This window comes from Lissotriton vulgaris, chromosome 1_1 (assembly GCF_964263255.1).
Source record: "Lissotriton vulgaris chromosome 1_1, aLisVul1.2, whole genome shotgun sequence".
Taxonomy (NCBI): domain Eukaryota; kingdom Metazoa; phylum Chordata; class Amphibia; order Caudata; family Salamandridae; genus Lissotriton; species Lissotriton vulgaris.
This window is the reverse complement of record NC_141685.1, coordinates 1566999924-1567023482: the sequence shown is the minus strand read 5'-3', so window position 1 is coordinate 1567023482 and position 23559 is coordinate 1566999924. Positions and strand designations below refer to the sequence as shown.

General features: G+C 46.2%; 1 protein-coding gene across 4 annotated transcripts in view; it reads left to right on the top strand.

The window, feature by feature from the left end:
- OSBPL8 (oxysterol binding protein like 8) overlaps nucleotides 1–23559 on the top strand; it is a 1216063-nt gene that overhangs the window by 1000600 nt on the left and 191904 nt on the right. For all 4 annotated transcript variants that reach the window (XM_086918072.1, XM_086918074.1, XM_086918073.1 and 1 more), the window contains 3 exons: nucleotides 9541–9744; nucleotides 12188–12272; nucleotides 19989–20160. In XM_086918072.1, coding sequence (XP_086774198.1) covers nucleotides 9541–9744; nucleotides 12188–12272; nucleotides 19989–20160 — 461 coding nt within the window. The remainder of the gene's footprint in view (nucleotides 1–9540; nucleotides 9745–12187; nucleotides 12273–19988; nucleotides 20161–23559) is intronic.

The window sequence follows — 23559 nt, the reverse complement described above, 5'->3', positions numbered from 1 at the left end:
GATGGCCCCATGAGTACGGGATACCCTTATCTCGGAGAAAAGTAGTCGCCACCTTGAATGTCCGCCTCTTCTGGAGAGTGATCGCCGACAGGTCTTGGAAAAGCTCGATGGCGTGGTCCCTGAAGTGGAGAGGTTGCTTTTGGCGGGCAGCCTTCAGGATGCGCTCCTTGAGGGGGTAGTCCGGGAGGAAGGCCAGGATGTCGGGCGGGGGGGCCGGTGCCTTGCGTGCCACGCCGACCCGGTGGGCCCTGTCGATGCGAATGTCGAGGTCGTCTCCCTCTCCCAGGACCTCCCGGAATAAGTCCCGTAGGTAGGCGGCAACATCGCTCCCCTCTGCCTTGAGCGGCACGTTCCTCACCCTGATATTGTTGCGCCTGGACCGGTTTTCCAGGTCCTCGGCATGAGCCTGGAGCTGAGTCTGTTGGTCGTGGAGCCGGAGTATTTCTTGCTGCAAATGTTCCACCTCTGCGCTCCTGATCTGGTCGGATGCCTCAACGGCCGCCACCCGCTCACCAATGTCGTCAACATCGCGGCGGAGTTCCCTGAATTCCCCCGCCATATCTTGCCGGAGGGTCTGAAAGTCCGCTTTAAGGGAGGAGAACAGGTCCTCCATGAAGGCCTTGGTGGCAGGAGTGTCCCCCTCCTCGCGCTCTCTGCCTTTGGGTGAGGGGGCCGTCGTCGGCTTGTCCGGGCTCTTGTCTCCCTTGTCTCCCTTGGAGGCCCCTTTCGCCAGCATGTCGGGGATAGTTTGGCCCCTCCGGCGGCTGTTATTGGACATCTCGGGGGAGCCCGGTCCGCGCCGTACCCCAGACCGCGTGGGAAATGGCCGCCCAGCGGCCGGTGATTAGCGTCTTCGGGCTCCGGCTCTGGTCTCCGGCTGGTGGGAGCGCGGGGGTCGTCTCGTCTCGGGGGCTCGTAGTACCTCACCCCCCAGTAGGGAGAGGGGGGGAGGGCCCAAGCCGGGGCCTCACGTAGATCCTCTGGCCGCCGCAGCGCGCACCTCCGCTGGGCCGTCCGCGGGGTCCCCCCAGGGCCGCCGGCAGGGCCGCTGCTTGCACCGCTGACTCCACGAGCGGGTCACTGCTCCTGGCGCCGCTCCTTCGGTCCGGCCTCCCCGATCTCAGGCGCCGCCCCGCGGGCCCAGCCCCGCGGCTCCGCACTCGGCTGCGCCGTCCAATCTGGCGCCAAAGGGCCCGGGGCCGCCGCACGACTTTGGCGGGTGGGTCCGCCCGGGGCTTACGGGGCCGGATCAACGGACAGCCGGCCTCCTGTCTGGTGCAGTGAGCTTGGGGCACCCTGTACCCCAAAATTGGGCGAGATGCCGCGGCGTGGCTATGCAGCGGGGGGATCGGGACGAGGAGCTCCACGAAAACGCGTCCTCTCAGGCCGCCATCTTAGCCACGCCCCCGGGCCTAGTATACTTCAAAGTTACAAACCCAGCAGCATCAGTACAAAAGCATTTGGGGAGTGATCATTCAAAAAGAGGCATGTTCTAACCATCAATTTTTGCTGAAGTATTGTTTGGTACGTTTTCCATATTAAACTTCATATTCTGTGTTCTGGGTTGATAGAGAAGAATACTGGTGAACGTTCTAGAGCAGACAGCTCCTGCTTGGGGCGGACGCCTGCAAGTATTGAATTATATTACCTCTCATCCATCATTGTGTTATCTTCTTTTCAAGGTTCAATCTCTAATAAAGGTGCACATTTGCACTCGTGTAAAGTGCTCTATACATATTATATAAAAGAACCTAATCGATTTGTACCCAGGTTGAAAAAAGACTTTACTGGTCCCCATTTCCATTTATGCCAGGGGCCACAAGCACCTGAGTCTACGTATAAAATTACGCCATCCAGGGGAACGTGCGCAGATATTCCTAGTTTTTATACATCATCTGGGGCCCTTCAGTGGCATTCAAGCAAGTGGCCAGCAGGTCTCAGCCTCAGTCTCACTTTCTTTTTCGGTCAGTCTTTCTCTCCCCTGTCATATTATCTTTTTATTTAGTTCCATGTGAATCTGTCTGTCTCGTTCACATTCTTGTTCTTAGACACATTCTTGTTCTCACGATCTTGGTACACACACTGTGGAGCTCATGCTCTCTCGCACACACTTTGTGGCACTTGCACGCAGTTGCTGTTGTGCAGAATTTCTGTTAGCGTTACGTCTCTGTGCACTATTACATATGCTTCTGCTTGGCAGTGTCATCCTTTGGGTTTTGGGGGACCTGGACAAGGCATATTTCTCCAGAACAACGTTGAATGGTATTGTCAATTTACTCCTAATTTGAGACCGCATGATGTCATGTGCTACCCTTTCAGTAAAAGGGTCACAAAAAGCAGTTATAATAAGTCTTGCCCAGGAGTCAGAAATTCTTAAGATGACGCTGGGTGGAGTGAGACCGAATTAGAGATTGGCAGAGAAAAGAGGGGGAGAGGTCAAGGCAGGGAAATGTCCGAAGAAGAGAAAGTTCTCTTTCCCAGGGGGTGCCTTGAAAGCGGATAGCCCTGGCTAGTTGACCGCTTTGCTCCGGTTTAGAAACGTTTTGATTTACGAAAAAAACAAAACATACCTTTTTCTTTGCCGCCACACGTCCCTCCTCTGTCCTCACCAGCACCAGAAGCACCCAGGCTCCCGAACTCTCTCAGCCAATCACGATGCTGCAGGCGGGAGCAGCGCCGTGATTGGTCTGAGCGACCTGTTCGACCGCTCAGGCAATACCTGGGAGACTGGACACATTTTCCGCTGGGATGTGCAACACAGGAGCGACGCTCCTCCACCTTAGCTTAGGAGCTGCCACTGCTCTTTATTGTATGTTCCTTCTGCTTTTACTTCTGGATATCCCAGTGTGGTGTGGTGTTCTGGGCTGGGCTGGGATGTGCAAAGATAAGTTGTTGTTCTGTGCCAGAGAACCCCAGTGGTGCTGTGATATTTTAGATCCTTACACCTGGTCCATTGTCAACTACAAATGATTGTGGAATTTTTCTGTTTAAGGCTTCAGAATAGCAATTTGCTTTAATACGAAGTGTGCTTGTGATGCCTGTTCTCCACGTCTTCACCACAGTCTGTGACTGCCTGATCTTAGATGTATGCATAGTGCAGATATGGGTCTCATTGTGAATGAATCACAGTATTCGTCACATGTTCCAACAAATGCAGTTTACACCCGACCTATGATCCCATATCTCCGGCATAACGCAAGCCCCTGAAGTCTCCATTGTGCAGGGGTGGCCACCACTCTGGGGGCCGCATTAAACCCTGTGCTAATGAATATATGTGAGATATTTGAAACTCGAGTTCCTCACCACCCAAAAGCAGTTTCTCTAGTTTACGCCACTTGTTCAACTATGACCAGTTAGAGGTGTTTTGTGACCCACCACTCTACCATACCATGCACAATTAGTCATGTCTGCCCTGTATCTGGCAGGGTTATCATTTATTGTCTAGATTTCCCTTGTCTAACCAGCAAACATGTCCCAAATGAATACACAGACAATTCAATGTTAGATTACGTAAGCTAATTGGCCACCATGAAGAACAACACAAACTCCTGAAAAGACCAGCAAGAATAACCCATTGAAAGAACTGAGCAGGCAACCCCCTGAGAGGCGGATGCGTGCCATTGAACTACTAGTAATGACTGTTAAAACCCAACGAGTGCCCCTCACTCTTGGTCCATGCTTATCTCTTGTGGATGCATAACATCCCAAAGTTGACATTCTCTTGCCACAGCCATCATAAGAAGCTATAATGAATGCATAAAAGAGAACTAACAAAACAATAACAGACCCGCAGAGATAATCTGAGCTTTTAACACAAGCCATATTTTAAAAATGTGCCTCTACCACTCACAATTCCTCACACATCACAACACTGCTAAGTGCTGTGTTGGGTAACACAACAACCACACCTCGGTGTTCATCACACATGGCATGGAAAGACTTCCCACATAGGCTCAAACCAAAGAAAACACTCTCCCAAACACACAACTACACAGTGTAGTGTGGCCTCCCACATGGACAAGCGCTTCAGTACCCCACCAAGGGGCAGTAAGGGTTATACATATACTTAAAAACAAACAGTTAACCAGTTATAAAATACATTGTTCAAGATCTTGACGTGGGAGTAATTTGAAAAGAGTAAAAAGTAGGTGATGGATGTGTATCAAAAACTGTGTAGGAACATACGATTGTATTAAAGCATTTCTGTAGCTCTTCCCTCCCCCTTGGTCGAGGTGCTACAGCATTTACCATACGATGAGTTATTAATCATTAATGTATTTCGTTGGCTGTTTTTAAATGTGCTCATTTGACATACCTGTTTCATTCAAATGAACACAATATTGTTGTAAGAGTTAAAATCTTCAAGATTTCAAATTTAAGAACATTTGCAGGCGGCACCTAAGTCGCCAAGTTATTTTGCTTATTGAGCAACAGATGCATTAAATATCATGACCAGTTTTGATAAGATACTAACCTGGAATCGAAAGATTATAGACCACATTCTCTGGTAGGCACAGTAACCCTACAAACTTTCTTATGGCAATGTAAACCAGTGTGACAGATTACTCTCCTGTCTCTTCAAGCCGAACTATCTTAACCGGAGCTACAACCCCAGACTTGGTGTAATATTACACATCTACAAACATGTGCCTTAACCTTCTAAATTATTTTAAAATGTGCTCCGTTAGTCTCTCCCGCACCATGATCCTACCTCTTTCTGCCCCCTCCCAGTTTACCATTTATGAATGGACACCTGGAATGGAATACTTCTACTTCCTGCACTTATTAGCCTTGCCAGCAAAGACAGATTACTCACCAATGAAATCGTGGTGGTAGGCAGTCCCTGGCTGCTCTGCACTGTTTTTCTGCTGTTAGCCAGAGGCCCTGCTGCGTGGCAGTGAGCAGGCCAGTGCACAGTAGCCATCGCCCATCCTACTGTGCTCTACCACCTCCCACTCTTTCAGACCTTGGACACAGCAGAACACCGTCTGGTTGACCTGGGCCAGTCCATAGATCATGCCCCTTTATTTTGGCAACTCAGATAGCTGCTTAGTGTAAGCACTTAGTTTGCACTGCACTGGCTGGCTCTTTCGGGCACCGGCTGAGTTCCATTTTACGCCCACTGAGGAACTTTTGAACTGCAAACCTTTTATCTTCTGAAACTAGTTTCACCCAGCCTGAAGAGAACTGTGACTGCCTTGTGTGACTGCACGCCCCCCAAACTGCACAAGCAAGACTACGGGTGCAGATTGTGCTTTAAAAGCCACAAAACGCCGCTGTGGAATTGGAGCTTGTGTTGCCACGTGTACCATGTAAACTATACACACTAGAAATATAAAGAATGTATACTTAACTATGTTTTATGCTTAAATAAAAGTGGTGAGTCCATTATTTATAGTGCTGCTACAAGGACTGGCATTATAGGATGGTATTTCGGACACAGTCAAAGTATGAAGAGCAGCAGTATGGAAACATTCATGGTATCTTCAAGCCCAAAAACGTGGTAGAATTTGCGTACTTATGTTTATGATTTCTGATGTTATTGCTTCAGCATCTTTTTCGTCAAGTATTTGTAATTGAGAGAGCACCATACAAGAGCTTGTGACTACTGAACACTTGCAAACAGCATATATATTTAACCAAGCTGCTGGCGTGTTCCTGACCAATCCATGTTTCTATATGTTTGTCATAGTCGATCTCCTAGTACAAATACCCAAGTCTTGGAAGCCCCCACATTTCTGTTAGAGAATTGAAGGTGGGATCTCTGAAAATCCCCTCCCTTGTGAGACTTACTTGTGAGCATAACTTATTTAGAGATGGAGTGCATGAACTGTCAATCAGAGGAAGGGCGTCCCAGAGAAGTCATGCTGTTTCTGTCTCTCCTGAGTGAAGGTCTTCATAGAAATCATGTTGGAGTTTACTTTTATGTGCCTGTCGCTGTGTCGCACCCACTCCTTCCCTTTGTTCAGTGCTTGTTTCATTCCTGATATTTATCCATCAACAGCCTTTTCCTCAGTGTCTCCTGGAGTTTCTACTAGTCCCTAGAATGTGCACTATCTTTATCCTGCCAGAATCCTGGAGCGTCCTCTGGAGGTTCTACCGGCCTTATTGCACACATCTTTAGCAAATTCCAAGGAGTCCTGAGATTCGTGTACAACTAAAGATTATATTTTAATGATTGCTTAGATCTCAGTACAGATCCCCCGACGTCGCTGGGGCAAAGTCACCAAGGAACAACTACGAACACACCTCGCACTCAACCCACCGACCAACCCCACCGACCACAAGGAGGGGGCCCACACCCTCAAACTCTGGATGGAAGACTGCGCCAACACCCTAGGCCCAATGAGACAGCACACCAACAGAGACACCAGCCAGAGAGCCAGCTGGTTCACCCCGGAACTCCTAGCCTCTAAGCGCTCCTGTCGGAAACTAGAAAAACATCTGGCACAACGAGAAGACGCCCGACAGCCACGCAGCCCACAAAGATGTCATCCACAACCATCACCACCTCATCAGGACTACCAAAAAGGCCTCCTTCAAAGACCGCCTCGACAACAACGCACACAACAGCAAGGAGCTCTTCAACATCGTAATGGAACTCTCAAACCCCAGCTCCTGCACCAACGACAATCCGCCCTCCCAAGCCCTGTGCGACGCCCTCGCTGCCTTCTTCCACCGCAAGATCAGACATCCACGACAGCTTCAACCCTCGGATTAACCCTGCCGACCCCACCGATCCCCGCCGACCACGACCTCCTCACCACATGGACCAACGTGAACACCGAGGACACTATCAAGACCATGAGCCCAATCCACTCAGGCGCCCCATCTGACCCTCTTCCCCACCACATCGTCAACAAAGCCGACAACTCCATCGCACCCCTCCTGTGTAACATCATCAACCTCTCCTTCGAGACCGCAACCTTCCCTGAGAGCTGGACACAAGCCGAGATCAACGCCCTACTGAAAAAACCCAAAGCGGACTCGAACGACATTAAGAACTTCCGGCCCATCTCCCTGCTTCCATTCCCAGCAAAGGTCTTCGAGAACATAGTCAACACCCAACTCACCCGCTACCTAGAAGACAACAGCATCCTTGACCCCTCCCAGTCAGGCTTCCGCAGGAACCAAAGCACCAAGGCCGTCCTCATCGCCCCCACAGACGACGTCAGAATCCTACTAGACAACGGCTAGACAGCAGCCCTCATCCTCCTGGACCTCTCCGCCGCCTTCGACACCGTCTGCCATCACACAGTAGGCACACGCCTCTACGACCAGACCCTGAACTAGACCACCTCCTTTCTCTCCGATAGAACCAAAAGAGTCTGCCTTCCCTGTTCCACTCAAGAATCACCAAGACCATCTGCGGTGTCCTACAAGGATCATCCCTCAGCCCAACGCTATTCAACATCTACATGGCACCACTTGCACGCATCGCCAGACAACACAACCTCAACATAATCTCCTACGCCAACGGCACCCAGTTGATTCTCTCCCTCACCAAGGACCTCCTCACCGCCAAATCAAACCTCCACCGTGGTATGAAGGCCATCGCCGACTGGATGGAAGAAAGCCTGCTCAAACTGAACACGGACAAGACGGAGATCCTCATCCTCGGGCCCAACCCCGCAGCCTGGGACGACTCCTGGTGGCCCGCATCTCTGGGCACCCCCCCTGCACCAACCAACCAACCAACCAACCACACACGCAACCTCGGATTCATCCTTGGCTTGAAACTCAGCATGACCAACCAAGTCAACGCAGTCTCCTCCACCTGCTTCTACACCCTCCGCATGCTCCGCAATGATCTACAGATGGATCCCGACAGACGCACGGAAAACCGCCACCCACGCCCTCGTCAGCAGCAGACTCTACTACGGAAACGCCCTCTAAGCCGGAGCCCCGTCCAAGCTCATCAACAGACTTCAAAGAATCCAGAACGCCTCTGCACGCCTGATCCTCGGCGTCCCGCGCCGAGACCACATTGCCATTCACCTGAGAAACCTGCTCTGGCTTCCCGTCGACAGAAGAATCTCCTTCAAACTCCTGACCCACGCACACAAGGCACTCCACAACACCGGCCCAGCCTACCTCAAAAACTGACTCTCATTCTACGTAGCCAACAGGAAACTCCGCCGTCCCACACATCCACATAACCACTTCCAGGGGCAGGACCTTCTCCCACCACGTCGCCAAGACTTGGAACACCCTCCCTCTCTTCCTACGACAAACTGAAGACCCGCAGACCTTCAGGAGACTACTCAAGACCTGGCTCTTCGACCACTAGCAGCCGTGTCTCCCTCCCCCCCCCCCCCCCCCCCCCTTCCTACCCTGACCCTCCACCCTCCCCCTCCCCCCCAGAGCTTTGAGACCCTCACGGGTAAGAAGTGCGCTTTACAAATCCTCTGATTGATTGATTGAGTATTGTAGAATTATGTTATAGCTTCATGTTACTGAACAAGTTCCCTCATTGGCACAAGCCTTGTTTTCTGATTATCCCAAAGTTTAGGAATCCGGGTACAGATGGGCCTTTGTTTTCCAGAAAGGGTTCATTTTTATCTGTCCTTTGCATTAAAGCAAGAGGTTGAAAATAAGACCATATCTTAAAATTAGTCTGTTGTGTTAGGCTCGGCACACCATCTGGGCCTTCCACCCTCTTCTACTGTGACCTATACTTGGAGTTCTTCTGTAGCCATAAGAGTGTGAACACAGTGTAGAATATAAGTAACTTTTTGCAGCATTGAATGCAGATTTTTTAAACGGAGTCTCCTAAATCAGACTTAATCTGTGGCTACAAATTTACCTTTTAATTTTTTGATTAATAAATCAAGGAAGCCTATAGTCTTTCATCATCATACGAACAGCGATGTGGCTTGAAAATGGAGAGGAAGATCTGTGGGGCGGTGTTAGGCAAAGAGTTGGAGGTGTAATTCCTAATGTCATATTTTACTTCAAGGGTGCTATTGATGTCTCCTGCTTCTTTTTTGTCTCTATTATACCTAGTGTATGCCAGTAGGGACACTTGACTGTTGCTCATTGTATGGTTATTGTGGTCTATTATTTTCTTTTCCATAAGGTTGAATCTAAATACACAGGCCATTGAGGGGATTTAATGGCTGCAGAGTGTTTATTTTAACACTTCTTCTAATACTGAATAACAACAGTCCCTCTAACACTATTAAACCTATCAACATCATATGCACTTTGCATAGTGCTAGAAAATGCCAGTTTCCAGATAACCGCGCTGTATATGGAGGAAGCCCATAGATGTAATTTTTATATTAGTGTATTTCATGTGGCTATCCTGAAAGTGTGACATTTAGCTGGACTCATGTTGGACGCCTTCTTTTAGAATGTAAAATGATTTAAAAGGTTCCTTCCATCTTGTGCGTAATTTCTTGTTTAATACTTTTTCAGTGTATTCGATTTTGTCCCTTTACTAAGTAGACTAAATGCTAGCCTTTCTTTGCTCTGTTAGTTGACATATGAATCTTACTCAACTTTCATAAAAACTATTTTAATCTACTTATTTTACAGATCCGTGGAACGTTGAAAAGTTGGACAAAACTGTGGTGTGTATTGAAGCCTGGTGTGTTGCTGATCTATAAAACTCCCAAAAACGGCCAGTGGGTAGGGACGGTGCTCTTAAATGCCTGTGAGATCATCGAGAGGCCTTCCAAGAAGGATGGGTTTTGCTTTAAACTCTTTCATCCACTAGAGCAATCCATCTGGGCTGTGAAGGTAAATATATACTCTCTGATTGAAGCAATAGCAATGCTGCATATTTGTTTTTTTAAGTCTAAAGAACAGTGTATGACACAGTACAAAGCAAAATGCTATCTCCCAGTAGAGGGCCTTACAGCAAGTATTATCACAGTGCAAATCCTTTATCGCCAAGGTTTGTCAGTCTGTATAGCCAACACCAAAGCCTTGTCCAACTATGGTAGTGTTTGGGATTCCACATACAATATACCTTTCTGCAGACTTTTATAAAGTTATAACAGTCCACCATCAATGTCTATTGATGTTTACATGTGCTTTTCACAAAACAAATGTCAGGCTTAACGCCTTGATCATTGGGGTGTCACCTTAACCAACACAACCCTTTTATCTTGAGCATAAGCTTTCCCCAAGGTAGTAGCTATTGGTTAGTGTCCGGGCAGAGTGGGCGAGACAATGACAAATACACATAAAAAGAAGGGAGGAAAAAGGAGTTACCTGCCGCCCGCCGCATCGCCGTGTTTCTGCTCCTGACTGCAGCACAGACTCCACTACGACCAATCCTGATGCTGCTCTCGTGCATGAGAGCAGCGTCCGTATTGGCCTGAGCGGCGTGGATGTACGCTCCCAGAGAGACTGGGAGCCAGTGCTCGCACACAGATCGGGTTGGAGACCGCTTAGTGTGCATGTCGGTTTGGCTGCCCAAAGCCGGCCGGCTAAACTGACATGCGCATTGCTAGCAGACCCAGCACTTAAAAGTTAAAAAATAAAAAGAAAATAAACCGGTTTTATTATTGTTTTGTTTTATATGTCAACTTTTGAGGCTGCTGGCGAGGGGGGATGTGGGGGACACCATAGCGGAGGGGTCGCTACTGCCACAAGGCAAAAAGTGCAATACAAGCCCTTTCAGTGGACGCACACGGCATCTGCAAAATGAAATGTTGTACTTGGAGAAACCCCCATGTATGGTAAGGCTAAGCCTCTCTCTCAGTAGTACTTCTGAAAGCTGTTTTTCTGTTGCTCACACAAGGTCTCACTACAGCTGCGCTGTAAAGCAACACCAAACTAGTATCCGTCATCTGAGTCTTGACTGCCTCCAACTTTGACAAGCCAAGAAGAGGCAAAGATAATTGAAATGAAGACCTGCCAATTAATCTGTCCTGTTTATAGCGACCAGTTAACCGGAATATCTAGCAGTGTTTTCACACTAACATGCAACAGTATTGAGAAACGTTCCCTTGTCGATTCGTTTTCATATCTGGTGAGTTCCAGTCTTGAACCTCACATTGCAGAGTTAAGCTTACAAAACACTATCCCAGTATGATTTGTCCCATCCATATTACATTGAATCACATGCAGAAACCTCACTCTGTTTGCCGTAGGTGGTCCATAACAGTAGGATATTGCGTGTGCCACATAGCATAGATGACTGTTTGTTCATCTGTTGTAAACTGGCGAAAATATGGGAAGGTCTTCCAGTACAGTCTGTCGTCCTTGCGTGAGCCGCGTTGGGAATGACCTCATCCCACATTATGTTACCAGTGACAGCTCTAGGGAGCAGTAGTAGTGGTAAGTCGAGGGAAGGGGGATTTAGAAAAAAAGAAAAGATGCACCTGCTGACCACCACCTTTCCTCCGTCCTCCCTCTCTTCCTGACTTCCGGCAGCACACAAGCTCCCAGACTCCCCAAGCCAATCATGTTGTTGCTGTCGCCAGCATGACAGCAGCAACATGATTGGTCTTAGCGGCCTGGTTTGCCACACAGACACTGCCTAGGAGCCTGGGTCTGTTCTCCACCCAGCTGTGCAACACAGCCAGGTGGAGAAATGCTAACTGGGCATGTCTGTTTGGCCAACCCAACCGTCATGCGCAGTTATGGTGCACCAACCACTCCTCCTCCCTCTGACGACAGCCAAGCCGAGCCCTAACCTGGATCCATACTAAAAATAAAATGATAATAACGCTGTGTTATCCTTTTCTTTTTGCGCTGCTCAGAGAGGAATGGGGCGCCGCTGTGATATCACATGCGTTTGAAAACGTGCCAGATTGGAAGATACTATCATGCCAGAAAAGCTTTCAGTCTAAATATATTACAGAATCTCATTTTAATTTAAAAGGACCTCTTTGCAAGGCAGTGAGGCTAAAAATCTATGGTGCATGCGAAGCTTCGAGTGAAGAGCCAATGTATAGGGTGTGCCTCTTGAAAGCTAGGCTATCGTTTCTATGTGTTCAAACGATTGAGATGGAGCAGCTATAAAGAGATCTTAATTATCATTATGCACATGCAGCACAGTAAGTATCCTATTCTTTGTTTTGCTTTGTAGTTGTTCACATCAATAGAAGAAGGAACCAAGGAACAAAATGTCATTGGCTCACATTAAGCAGGCGTTCTCATATCAAAGAATGTTGTGAACAAAGGCTATTTCATTGTCTTTTACAGCAGTGTCTTTTTCATGTATTTTAAGGGCCCTAAAGGGGAGGCGGTCGGCTCCATCACTCAGCCTTTACCGAGCAGTTATTTGATCATCCGAGCTGCTTCTGAATCAGATGGTAAACACTCTGCATTTGTTGTTTTCTGTTTTTTCTCATAAGAGCTGACAGCTATTTTCTGATTGTTTTTTGGCTCCTCTCAAATATAGTCATCCACTCTCAACCCTCCGTTCCTGGTATGGTGCCCTGTTCAGTGCTAAATCCACTTGTTTAAAGGATGCTGATTCTTCATATGTGCAGTTATTTGCCTCTGCTAAAATTTGACAACCTGTAGCACCTGTCAGTGATGTTATTTCCAAGCATTTGAACAACTTAGCAGTGAGACCTGGGCCACATGCTCATTTCCCAAAGATCACTGAACTGCACCAGAGCAAGTTACTTTTGGTCTGTGTCAACAAAGGTTGAGTTTGAACCAGGTACAAAATGAGAGAAGGGTTATGAAACCGGTGCCCTGGGCATTAAGGCTTTCGTTCTCATGAAGGGTCTAAGAAAACTGTACTATATAGCATGAATTTCCTCTTAAAAAGCATGTCTTCATATCATGCAAGTTTATTTTAGGCTTTAAGATGAATAACATATTCGTTTATGCATCCATTCTTCAACTGATTCTGTAAGGTTTTTTAGCACAGCTTCCCACACAAGCTATGATGGAAAACAAATGAACACTGATCTCTCAGGTTGTACTCCGCAAGTCCTTCGCCCAGCCCAGCAAAAAGCCAGTGTAATTGTGCTGAGTAGTGTTAATTAGTGCAGAACATTGATCATGGGAAGCACTTGTCTTGCTGTGCCTGGAGAATATTTTTTTTTTACTGTTGTGTATTATTGTGTTTCTGTTACGGACCTCACTTCCCACATTGCTCTTACTTAGCATGTCTGCTTGGTTCTGATGTGCAAGGACAAACTAAAAGCTGCTTATGGACACGCAATGAGGTGGTCCTGCATGACCAGATCTATGTTTACGCCGGGCTTCTGGCAGGCTGTTCAACTGCAGCAGGTCAAGGCTAAGTGCTCTGATGAGAGAGTGGTTGCTGGGCCAGCTGCATAACTCTTTGCAGATGTCATTACATGTGTGTATGCATGGATATTTCTGTAGTGCCAGCTGGCGAGTTCACTCACTCATGGAACTGTACTTCTCGGGTGGCAACTGATAAAGCGCTTAGAGTTGAATACAAAAAATTGACCATTTGAAACATAGGGGCCAGAAGCAACACCTAAAGCTGTCTGATGCACCACTCCATGTCCCATTTTGAAGATTGAGAATGGCAGCCAGAAACCTGATGAGTGTGTAGAACAAAAGTTCAAGGAGAACAAAAGTTCAAGCAGAGCAAGTTTGGAAATATTTTGTCCATGAGATATAGGGGTGAGCTTTCTTGGTGACAATATTAGCCTAGCTGATAATGTTTAGACCTAATTTGCTCTTCCAGGGTATGTGAACACAGATGATGCTCGAAAGGTAGCTGCTTTCAAACATTAGAGAGTCCACTTTAAGAAGACCTGTGGCTCATTCATTTGTTGCTTTGCCATAAGCCTTTAATAAAACGTCTGCTTCTATAACTTCCTATGTTAATATTCAGTGTACCTCAAATTCAACTGACTGAGCCTTACAGAGGGATGCCATCTCCTTGCACATTGATGTGGACCATTGTAACATATGGACTGTGAAAATGGGGACTTGCCTTCACATGCTTCTAACTGAAGTTGAACTAAGTAGTATGTCAGAAAAAAGTTTGCCTTTAAATTTCATTTGCTGTCGCTGATGTATCTGGTTTTGGCATACTGAGGATAATCGCAGAAGCACCAGATGCTACGTGTGAGGTAGAATATGCAGCTTAAAGCTTAGCGCTCTTGTGCCACAGGGCACATTCACAGTGCATGTCCTCAATGACGTTGTTATTACTGCCATCAGAATGTAACACAGCATCATGTGAAGTAGCAAAGCATTACATCAGATTACTCCTCTTTATCTCAACACAGTGAATGTTTGCAGGCATGCTAGAGTTATCAACCCTGATTAAATTTGGTCTTCGAATCATTCTGGAAAAATCAAGCCCGTCATTAAATCTTATTTTCACCATTTCAGGTTAGTGAGACACATTGAAGAAGGCAGTGGTTAAGGAAATATCATGTCCGTGGCTTCAAGTCCCTCCTCTTGTTTGCCTAGTCTCCAATAATCCTCATCATTATATCACAATATACTGCATAGAAATTCCAGAGTGACTTGAGAGTGCCAAATCAAGAGTGGAATGAAGAGAGGGTCCAGAATAATAACATGTTTCTGGCTTTCCAGAGTGAGGGAATGCCAGACTTGCCTATGCAATTGGAGAGAGTTCCAAAAGGCAGTTGCATTGGTAGCTCACATAGATTCTGTTGAACAATCGTCAGATAGAACCTTTCTTCTAAACAGAGTGAACTGCTAAGAATCCAATCACACGTTTAAGCTCATTTGGCAAATAACACACATATAGTTTACAAGATTGCCTTAAAATAGTCAGTAACATAATATTGGAAGCTCGACTATTATTCTGCTAAGTTGTGTAAGGGATCCATGGATGTGGTTGTGTCCATCAGGACCAGAAAGATTGCCATATCACCATAGTAATTAGAGGAGGGCTAGGGGAGAGACTAGTGTTCTCTCATTGTCCTCTGCTTACATTGCTTCTTAGTACCTGTTTTTGTTGACTGAGAAGAACTGGCAACTCTGCTACAGGTTTTTTCAAACTGTTTCATGAAGGACACTTCCTCTTTGCTCTTGCTTTTACCCTTGTGGGCTTTACATCAATTTCTTGCACCGATCTATAGCACCAACCCAGCCAGATAGCAGCAGAGCACTGTAAAGGATCATTAATGGAACTCGTACTTTAATGAGTTCGTTTTACAGGCAGTGTCAGTGGTCGGCATCCGCCACTTGGAGCATTTGCATCCAACGGTCTCCTACCAACTCTAGGTTGCTTCAAGGCATATGGCATTGATAGTATGAAAGGTAACTTAAGAAAGATTCAGAACACATTTCTGACTATATGCAAGTACATTTAGGACCTAGCCAAAGATAAGCGGGTTTGGTGCCTGCCCCGTTATTTGAGTTTACAGTGGTATTCCAGTTTAAGTGAAAGTGTTCTCTCTACACCGGATTACTCATTTGTTCGAAACAGTTTTGTGGTTAGTGATACCAGAGAGTGGTATTGGCTTCACAAAGGAAGCTGTATTCAGCTGCTAAAGAAAATTAATCTCCTTACAAATCTCAGCTCAGAGGAAGGAACTCCAGTCCCATTTCAATCTGAAGTTGTACTTGGGGAACTTTTGCCATAAGAACGTTGGCAAGGCTCTCCTCAGTGTTTCATGGATCTCGTAATTTGACAATTAGTCAGTTGGAGGGGCTAAAATTCACAGTCCCACTTGAAGTCTAGCGTTAATATACAGACCAAAGGTGTAAATCCATCGTTAGAACTACATTATATCATGATACAGTAGGAGTTGCATCATCCCTCGTGTAACTCATTTCTTGAGAGTTTTTTGTAGATTATTCTCCTGAAGCAGATTACCTTCTGTTAAATGGAAGGCGGAAGGAAGTCTTGAGGACTGAACATTAACTAGCCTTTACCTTGCCAACAAAAGTCAAAACGAGCCAATGGTCTTGTCACTGGTACCACACTTTTAGAAAGTCATTGAAGATTTGGACTCCTAGGGGTAAGCAAGGATACGTGGGTAGCTCAGCATAGGATGCAGGCTAGCCCTCCTCAGTGCGCCTTTGCAGTATTCCTCATCTTGAGGCATTGTAAACGTTGCACTGTGTGCTTATATTACTTAGGTCTTAAAACTTCAATCTTTAGAATGACTGCTACCTCTCATCAGATTTGTTTTGGTCTAAATATCAAGGCTCTGGTCTTATATATATATATATATATATATATATATATATATATATATATATATATATATATATATATATATATATATATAACCATTTTATTGATTTTCTGAAGAAAGCATACAGTAATACACAGTCAATTCAATATGCAATGCATCTGAGGGCATTACACCCCATAAGGCTGCGCAACAGTGTGTAGTAAGTAAACGGTTAAGCTTGGTACCCACCAAATCCCACAGTTCTCCAAACAGATAGTTAATCATTGATCGCCCCTACCCATTTACCCCACACCTTGTGGTACTTCTAGGGACAACCACTAGCTTCATATACAGAACGTTCCTGCGAGGCGCACCAGTCCACCCCTCTGCGTCAATGTGACAGAGAAGGGGCAATCTGATTCAGCCAGCACTGTGCAATGTCTCTCTTTGCCACCACTAGGGCTGTGCTGAGGAAGAGTATCTGCACGAGAGCCATCCGGTCCCACGGTAATGCCCAGGAGTATATTGGTGCGGTTAAGAGTCACCTCCCATCCGAAGATGTCATTGAGTTCCTCCAGCACTGATTCCCAATAATGTGTGATGGGCGAGCATGACCATACCATGTGAAAGAAGTCCTCATGAGGGTGTGAATAGCGTTGACAGAACGCCTCGGGGCGAAGGCCTGCATGGTGGATAGGCAGCGGCGTGAGATAGGCAGCATGTAAATAGTATTCTTGTACCAATCGATGGTGCGCTGAGACAGTAATTAACTTAGGGGCCATTAGGGCGTAGCGCCAGACGGAATCATCTAAGGACTCGGTACAACCCTCCCACCTTTCTCTGAGCTGCGAGAGTGTGTTGGGGGCATGGTTCGTGAGAGAACGAGAAATACTCGAGATATAACCTCATCCCCCCCCCCCCCCCCCACCCCCCCTCTTCCAAGTCCCCAGTCAGAACCTGAGCCTCCGGCGGGCTGTAGTCAGGCATGGCTGTGTCCTCCGGGACGTGCGACTGGATGGCATTATGCAGCTGTAGATAGCGATAGAATTGAGAATAGTGTAGAGAGAACGTATGTTGTAGATCTTGAAAAGTGCAGATATGTCCCCCCTTCCAGACATCCCCAACTGTGAAATCCCGATCAGGTCCCATGACCTGAAGCTGGATAACCCCGCTACCTCTCAGAGCTGGGCGCCCTGGGTCAGTTTCCCGGTCCAGTGAGTGTGGTGTAGAGGCCTCCCAGGCAAGGAAGAGTAGTGCTCCAGAGATGGTAATACCATACAGCATCCCCTGAATACTAGGCAGACCCAGGGAGTGAAGCTCCAGTCGTTAGGCCGGGTCCGACCATCCCCCATTGAACCAGCCGTGCACTACAAGAAGGCGGGTTGCCAGATAATAAAGATACAGGTTCGTCATCCCCAGACCACCATCTTAAGGCGGGTTCCGACACTGCACGAGGGCCAGTCGGCGCCTCAGACCCCCCCAGATAAACTTGACAGCCAGGCTACCCATTTCTCTGAACCATGCACGGGAGAAGAGATGGGGCGTATTCTGGAGCATATATAGGAACCTGGGCAATATCATCATCTTTAAATAAGGCTATTTTGCCCATAGGGTTTAGGGGCAACGACTGCCACCGGAGGAGATTGGTCCGGACCTTCTTCACTATTGGGGCTACGTTAAGTGCCCAGGTTAGATCAGGGAGGAGGGTGACCCAGATCCTGAGATTCTTGAAGGATTGCCGCTGGAGTGGTAACGTGGACTGCTATTCGAAGCACTCCCATGAAAGGTGAAGTGGGACCACGACAGATTTGGCAGAGTTCAGTCAGAGGCCAGAGATATGCTCAAAAAGGGTCAGTGCTCGGAGGCACCGTTGTCCCGAATGCGCGGGCTCAGCCAGGTATAGAAGGACGTCATCGACATAGAGAGCAATTTTGTCCTTGCTGATTCTAGGCCATCTCCACCCATGGATGAGTTCATCAGAGCGCACCAGACACACTGTGCAAAGAGGAGGGGTGACAGGGGGCACCCCTGCCTGGTGCAAGGCTCTGGTCTTTACCATTGTACACCCCTGTCTTTGCAAATGCTTCACCTTTACAGAAAGTGGCAGGACGCAAGGAAAACTTGTGTGTCTTTTGCATCTTCTATAGTGCTAAGGGTCTGGAGACTCACTTCCTGGTGACTCCACAATGGTTCATGCTTAAAGTTTCGCTTACAAGACTTTTCATGGAGGAACCTATTCAAAGATTAGTAACGAAGTGTCCTGTAAGGTCTTTATGTGAAGTCATCATTTGCATTTCCAATCTTAATTAGGTGCCCTGTGGTTAAGGGGATTCTAACTCAGGAAATGACATACATCCCTCTGCACATTGAGAGTTTCTGCAAAGTAATATATATGATAGAAACGCTTACGCTGCTAGTGCTTCTAAAACACATGCAGTTGTCAGCATTCTTTCATTTTTACCCCATGTGCTTCTACTAGAGACAAATATACAAATCAGCTGAAGCTTAAACCATTAATAGCTTCCTTGCTATCCTGCCTCGAGTTTTAGGTTACTCACAATATAGACTGGTGCAAAATATTAGCTGTTTTGCATACTATATCATGCAGAGGGTGCATTGCCTAAATGTTGCGAACAGACAACTCTTGTTTTCGCTTGAAGGGATTGATATTTTCATATAACGGGTCCATTGCTGTAATGGCACATATGAGGTAAGAGATGATGGGAAATGCTGACAACAGGTAATTCCAGTGCGTACACATTTAGAGCCATATCTGCAAAGCCTTTTTTGGTTGCACACCGCTCGATTCACAGAATCTGTCTGTAACCTCAGAAAGGCCTTTTCTTATGTGCAGACCACAAATTACAATTCAGTAACTGGTTACCAAATCTCAATTTGGGTTTGCGACTAAAGTCCAAATCAGTATTTGTAAGGGGTGTGTTTAGGGCATCCCTTCCAAATACCAAATCGCAGTGGTATGTATTAATGTTTTGCGATTGAATGCTGGTCGCAAAATTTGAATCTTTTACCAGCTACTGAAAGGTAGTCGTAAGGCATTCGCTAATTAGAATGGTTCTCCAGAGGACCCATTCCCCTTTGTAGATGTTAAGAAAAACATTTTTGAAGAGTAGGAAGGACAGTAATCCCATAGGCCACTGCCTAGTCATTTGTTTTTTAAACTCCTCTGTTTTCCTTTTAGGAAAACGGCCTGCATTTAAAAAATGGTTTACAAAAATATTTAAAACGATGGTTTTATTTAAAAGCAATCACAGGTGGTATACTGACCCTAGCAGGCCACCATCCCTGTGAAGGCAGCGATACACAGTGGGACTTCATTTGTGACCTACCTCATTAATATTCATGAGGTAGATGGAATTGAGACCCACTGCGAATCTGTGATTGTGCAGACCAACCTGTAAGTTCAAAAGTCGGCTCGCAAAACCAGAATAGATTTGGTAAATATCTGTGAGCAGTTTGCTACTACTTATACCAACTCCATTCTTTGTACGTCTCTTGGTGGTAATTGGATTAGGGCCAGGCATAAGAGTAGTTGAATGTTACTTATATTTACACTGGGCTCGTAGTGCGCCTAAGCTGTCATCAATGACCAACTGTCAGCTACAACCCTTAGTCACTAGGGCAGTGCAATTGCATCTCGCCATCGGGTTTAATCCAGAAACGAGAGGTGAGCTGCACATTGTGTGCTGTCAAGTTTTGTGCTGTTGCACACACTGCAGTCTCGTCACAGTTGGATGAAAGTTTCCAAACTAAAACCATTGTTTGTGTTTCCAAATATTTTATATGTATTGTCAAAGTGATTGATAGCATTGACCATTTTTAAAAGTGTGACTGATACCAGGGTGAGCATATCTCCTGACGTGAATAGTTCTTGTGTTTCCTATGTCTATGTAACAAGGTTGTCTTTGGCTTCAGGCAGGTGCTGGATGGATGCCCTTGAGCTGGCCTTGAAATGTTCCAGTCTGCTCAAACGCACCATGATCAGGGAAGGTAAAGAACATGATCTGAATTCTTCGGGAGAGAACACACAAGTGACCTTCTATGGCCTGCTTCGTGCTAACAACCTGCACAGCGGCGAACATTACCAGTACGTACATCAGTGCATACAGCGAGTTCTTCAAATCTTTAGCATTTTGTGCATTGCTGAGCTTTTCTAAAATCCATCCCTTAGTTATACTGATATCCAGGTCTGCTAGTGTTGAAGAAAATGGGTGCCACTTGTGCGAAAATGCTTAAATATGTTTTTCGCAGTATGGTTTTTTTTTTATTTTTTTGTACCGACTCCTTTTTGATCAAGTATTTGCTTCACTCAGTTGTTTGCTTTAAAAGCATTGAACAAAATATCTGTGGCAAGCAATTTAATTTCCGAAGAGCGTGCCACAACGTCCTCTTTAGTTCTAATGTGAGTCAGAAAACGTACATTCAAAGGCAAATGCCAATAGTGGGGTCAGGCTCTATGATTTTTTTGTTATATCAGTTTATTTTCACACTAATTAACACACCACATCTTTTATTGAAACGAATGATATTGAATTACAATTTTCTGTTCACCGATTAAGCAAAAGGCAACTTTAAAATTCTCAATTGCCCAAAATCTAATTACTTACTGCTCTCATTGTTAAAGCACTAGATAAGTCCCATTTAACGGGTCTCCCCAGTTTTTCCCTTAGTATTGGTTCATGTAGCTCATTGAAAGGCTGATGCTCTCTCTTGCTTTTTTAATATTCTAATGGAGACAACTCATAATCTTCTTTTGGCAAGCAGCCAACTGGCTGCATCCTTTGCTTATAAATAACATCCGTAAACCAGCTTGACCTTAATCTTCTCATGTGAAACACGTCGCAAATATTGAAACGCTTAATAATATGTGGCCTGTCCTTTCGACTGCTTAAACGCTGAATATCTCTTGCTAGCTCCTCTTTGATGCATGTATGAATGAATAAGAGCATGCATAATCGTGATTTAACTTAGTCCGTTTATTTTGCCATTCAACAAAGGGTTGTCTACAGCGATGGAGAATATTTCTGTAATAGATCTGAGCAAAGGTTGCCTTACCGTTCTTCAGTCCTAACCTCTATACTGTGGTTTAATATTTTTTTCAATGCCTCGTACACGAAGTTAGTTCATTGCTTAACCTGAAGTCCTATTAACTCTTTCAACACTAAACTTTCTTTGTGGCATAATCCTTTGGTTCATTCTTCACTAAATCCCTTAGGGCTCCTTCAAACATACAGATGAGTGCTAGTTTGAATATAAAGATCACAATACCACATGTGGTTTGAAAGGATACAATTCTAGTTGTATTGGGCTAGGACATTCTCAAACTCCCATAAAGAGTCTTGTTTTTAGGGCTTTTAACCCCTTCGATGCTGATGACGAGCTCAGCTCGTCATCACCCACGGGTGTCATGTGCTGATGACGAGCTGAGCTCGTCATGGTGCCACTAAAATGGCATTTTCCAGCACAGGGGGAGAAAACGCCTAGCAGCCAAGTGGTTAAATGGCAGGTTTTAAGCCATTCATCGGGTGACATAATTGTTGGTTAGTGGTTCAATGCGATGCAGCTTACCTCCTCTCACCACTAGAGGCTCAGCAGAAAGCATTTCTGCTTGAACACTGCTCCTGAGCTTCCTCAGCAGGTAATCTGGGCCAGTACGGAGTATCTCATGAACGTTTGCCGAATGTAATGGAATCTCAAACAGTAGCGTCTCCAATGGTTTAAGGGGTAGCTTCTCCTTCTGCAGAGTGCCTTTCTCTGTGACTTACAACATTGGTTAAAAGTATGTCAATATTTGAAATATAAATTCCTAAAAATACCTTTGAATTCCCAGTTTGTAGTGTAATTGGGGTGCATAATAAATCACACTAAATTATACGTTTTAAATGGGACATTAGCAGCAATGATGAGCTAATTGTGGTTTATGACCTTAGACTGGATGCAGAAACTCAAAAAGCAGTTCTCCTGTGCACTGTTAGATGACACTGTACAACTCCGTGCCAGTAATGCACCGTTCCGGAAGTGATGACCAGAGATGCATATGCACCACCCATGCCCACAAACGTCAGTTCCTTTCTTTCCCAACCTTCCGATTCCAACCTGGAGCTCCGCTCCTTCTTTTTTTTTTTTTTTTTTTTTTTGTTGCTTACCGATGTGATTTATTTTTCCTCAAAATCATTTTTTATCAGTGTGTAAGGGAGCATGCCACCCTCTCAGACTACGTGGTTTAGGCCTTGTGGGGACTGTGGTAAACAGATGTCTGTGACAGATCACCACAATGTGTATATATCGTGATTGGGTTTATCCCACGACTCCAAGGCCTGCCACAACTGTGCCTATATGCACCCAAAGGCCATCCATGGATGTGAGGCAAAGCTTCATTTGGTGAAGCACCGCAAGACTCAACACAGGACCTGCTCCAAGACAAGAGCGCGGACCAGCTCCTGCTCCCAAAGTCACTCAAGCGTACCTTCATGATCGAAGTTGTCGGGTTAGGCAAAGGAAATACATAAGAAACCCAAGCAGACTCTACCCCAGCCGGACTCTGTCACTCTCTGCTGAAGGCACAAGGACATCACTGTTATTCCACATGTCGCTCCTGTTCTACTGAGGAGTTGATTATGTCTCTGGTTGTGATGCACCACATTTTCAGGACCATTGGCATTGGCTTAGCAGGTCAAAGCCTTTTGAGAAGTCATGCTTCACATCTTTGGTACATTACCAGTTTCCTCAGGTGCACATTCAGGCCTCCAGTTGGGTTACCACCGGCAGGTCTGACCATGCCATCGTCTGTGCCCCTTGAACCCGCTTCAGGTTCCACATCGAACTGTGCGCCGGCCCCATGGGCATCAGCACCACCACCAGCGCTAGAAGAGGAGCCACAACCCACTATGATCTCCGATTCCAACCCACACTCATCCCGATCAAGGCTGTACCAAGATCCTGACATGGCACAGCCCATACTCCACACATCAGAGACTGACACTAACCCTCTACCGTGTAGTTGTGTACAACAATTCACCAATTCTTTGGTTTGGGCTGAGCCCAGAGGCAGGCATTCGAAGACCACAATGGCGGGGATGCAAAAGAGTCCCCCCCCCCCCCCCCGTACCTCCCCCCACCTCCAACCCCCTCACCCATTTATGATAGTTGGTACATGGACCTACAGGATGCAAGTGTGTTAAATACCTCACCTGATAATGGGTTGGTGTCTCCCGCCCTGGACCAGCTACCCCGCAGAGAGTACATCTTTTGCCACTGTGATGTGGAGGGCTGCTGAGGTCCTTGATCTCTACCTCCACTCTATGGAAGTGAAAACAAATATCTTATAGCAGTTCTTTAGCCTGCCTCGGCACTGACCAAACCTATACATCCCCTTCAACAAAGACCTCAAGGACACTACTGGGCACTTCAGCAAAACAGTGCTGTGGCTCTCCAGTCAGTCAGCAGGTCGCCTGTCGCCATAGACTAGCTTCAGGTGACACTTACT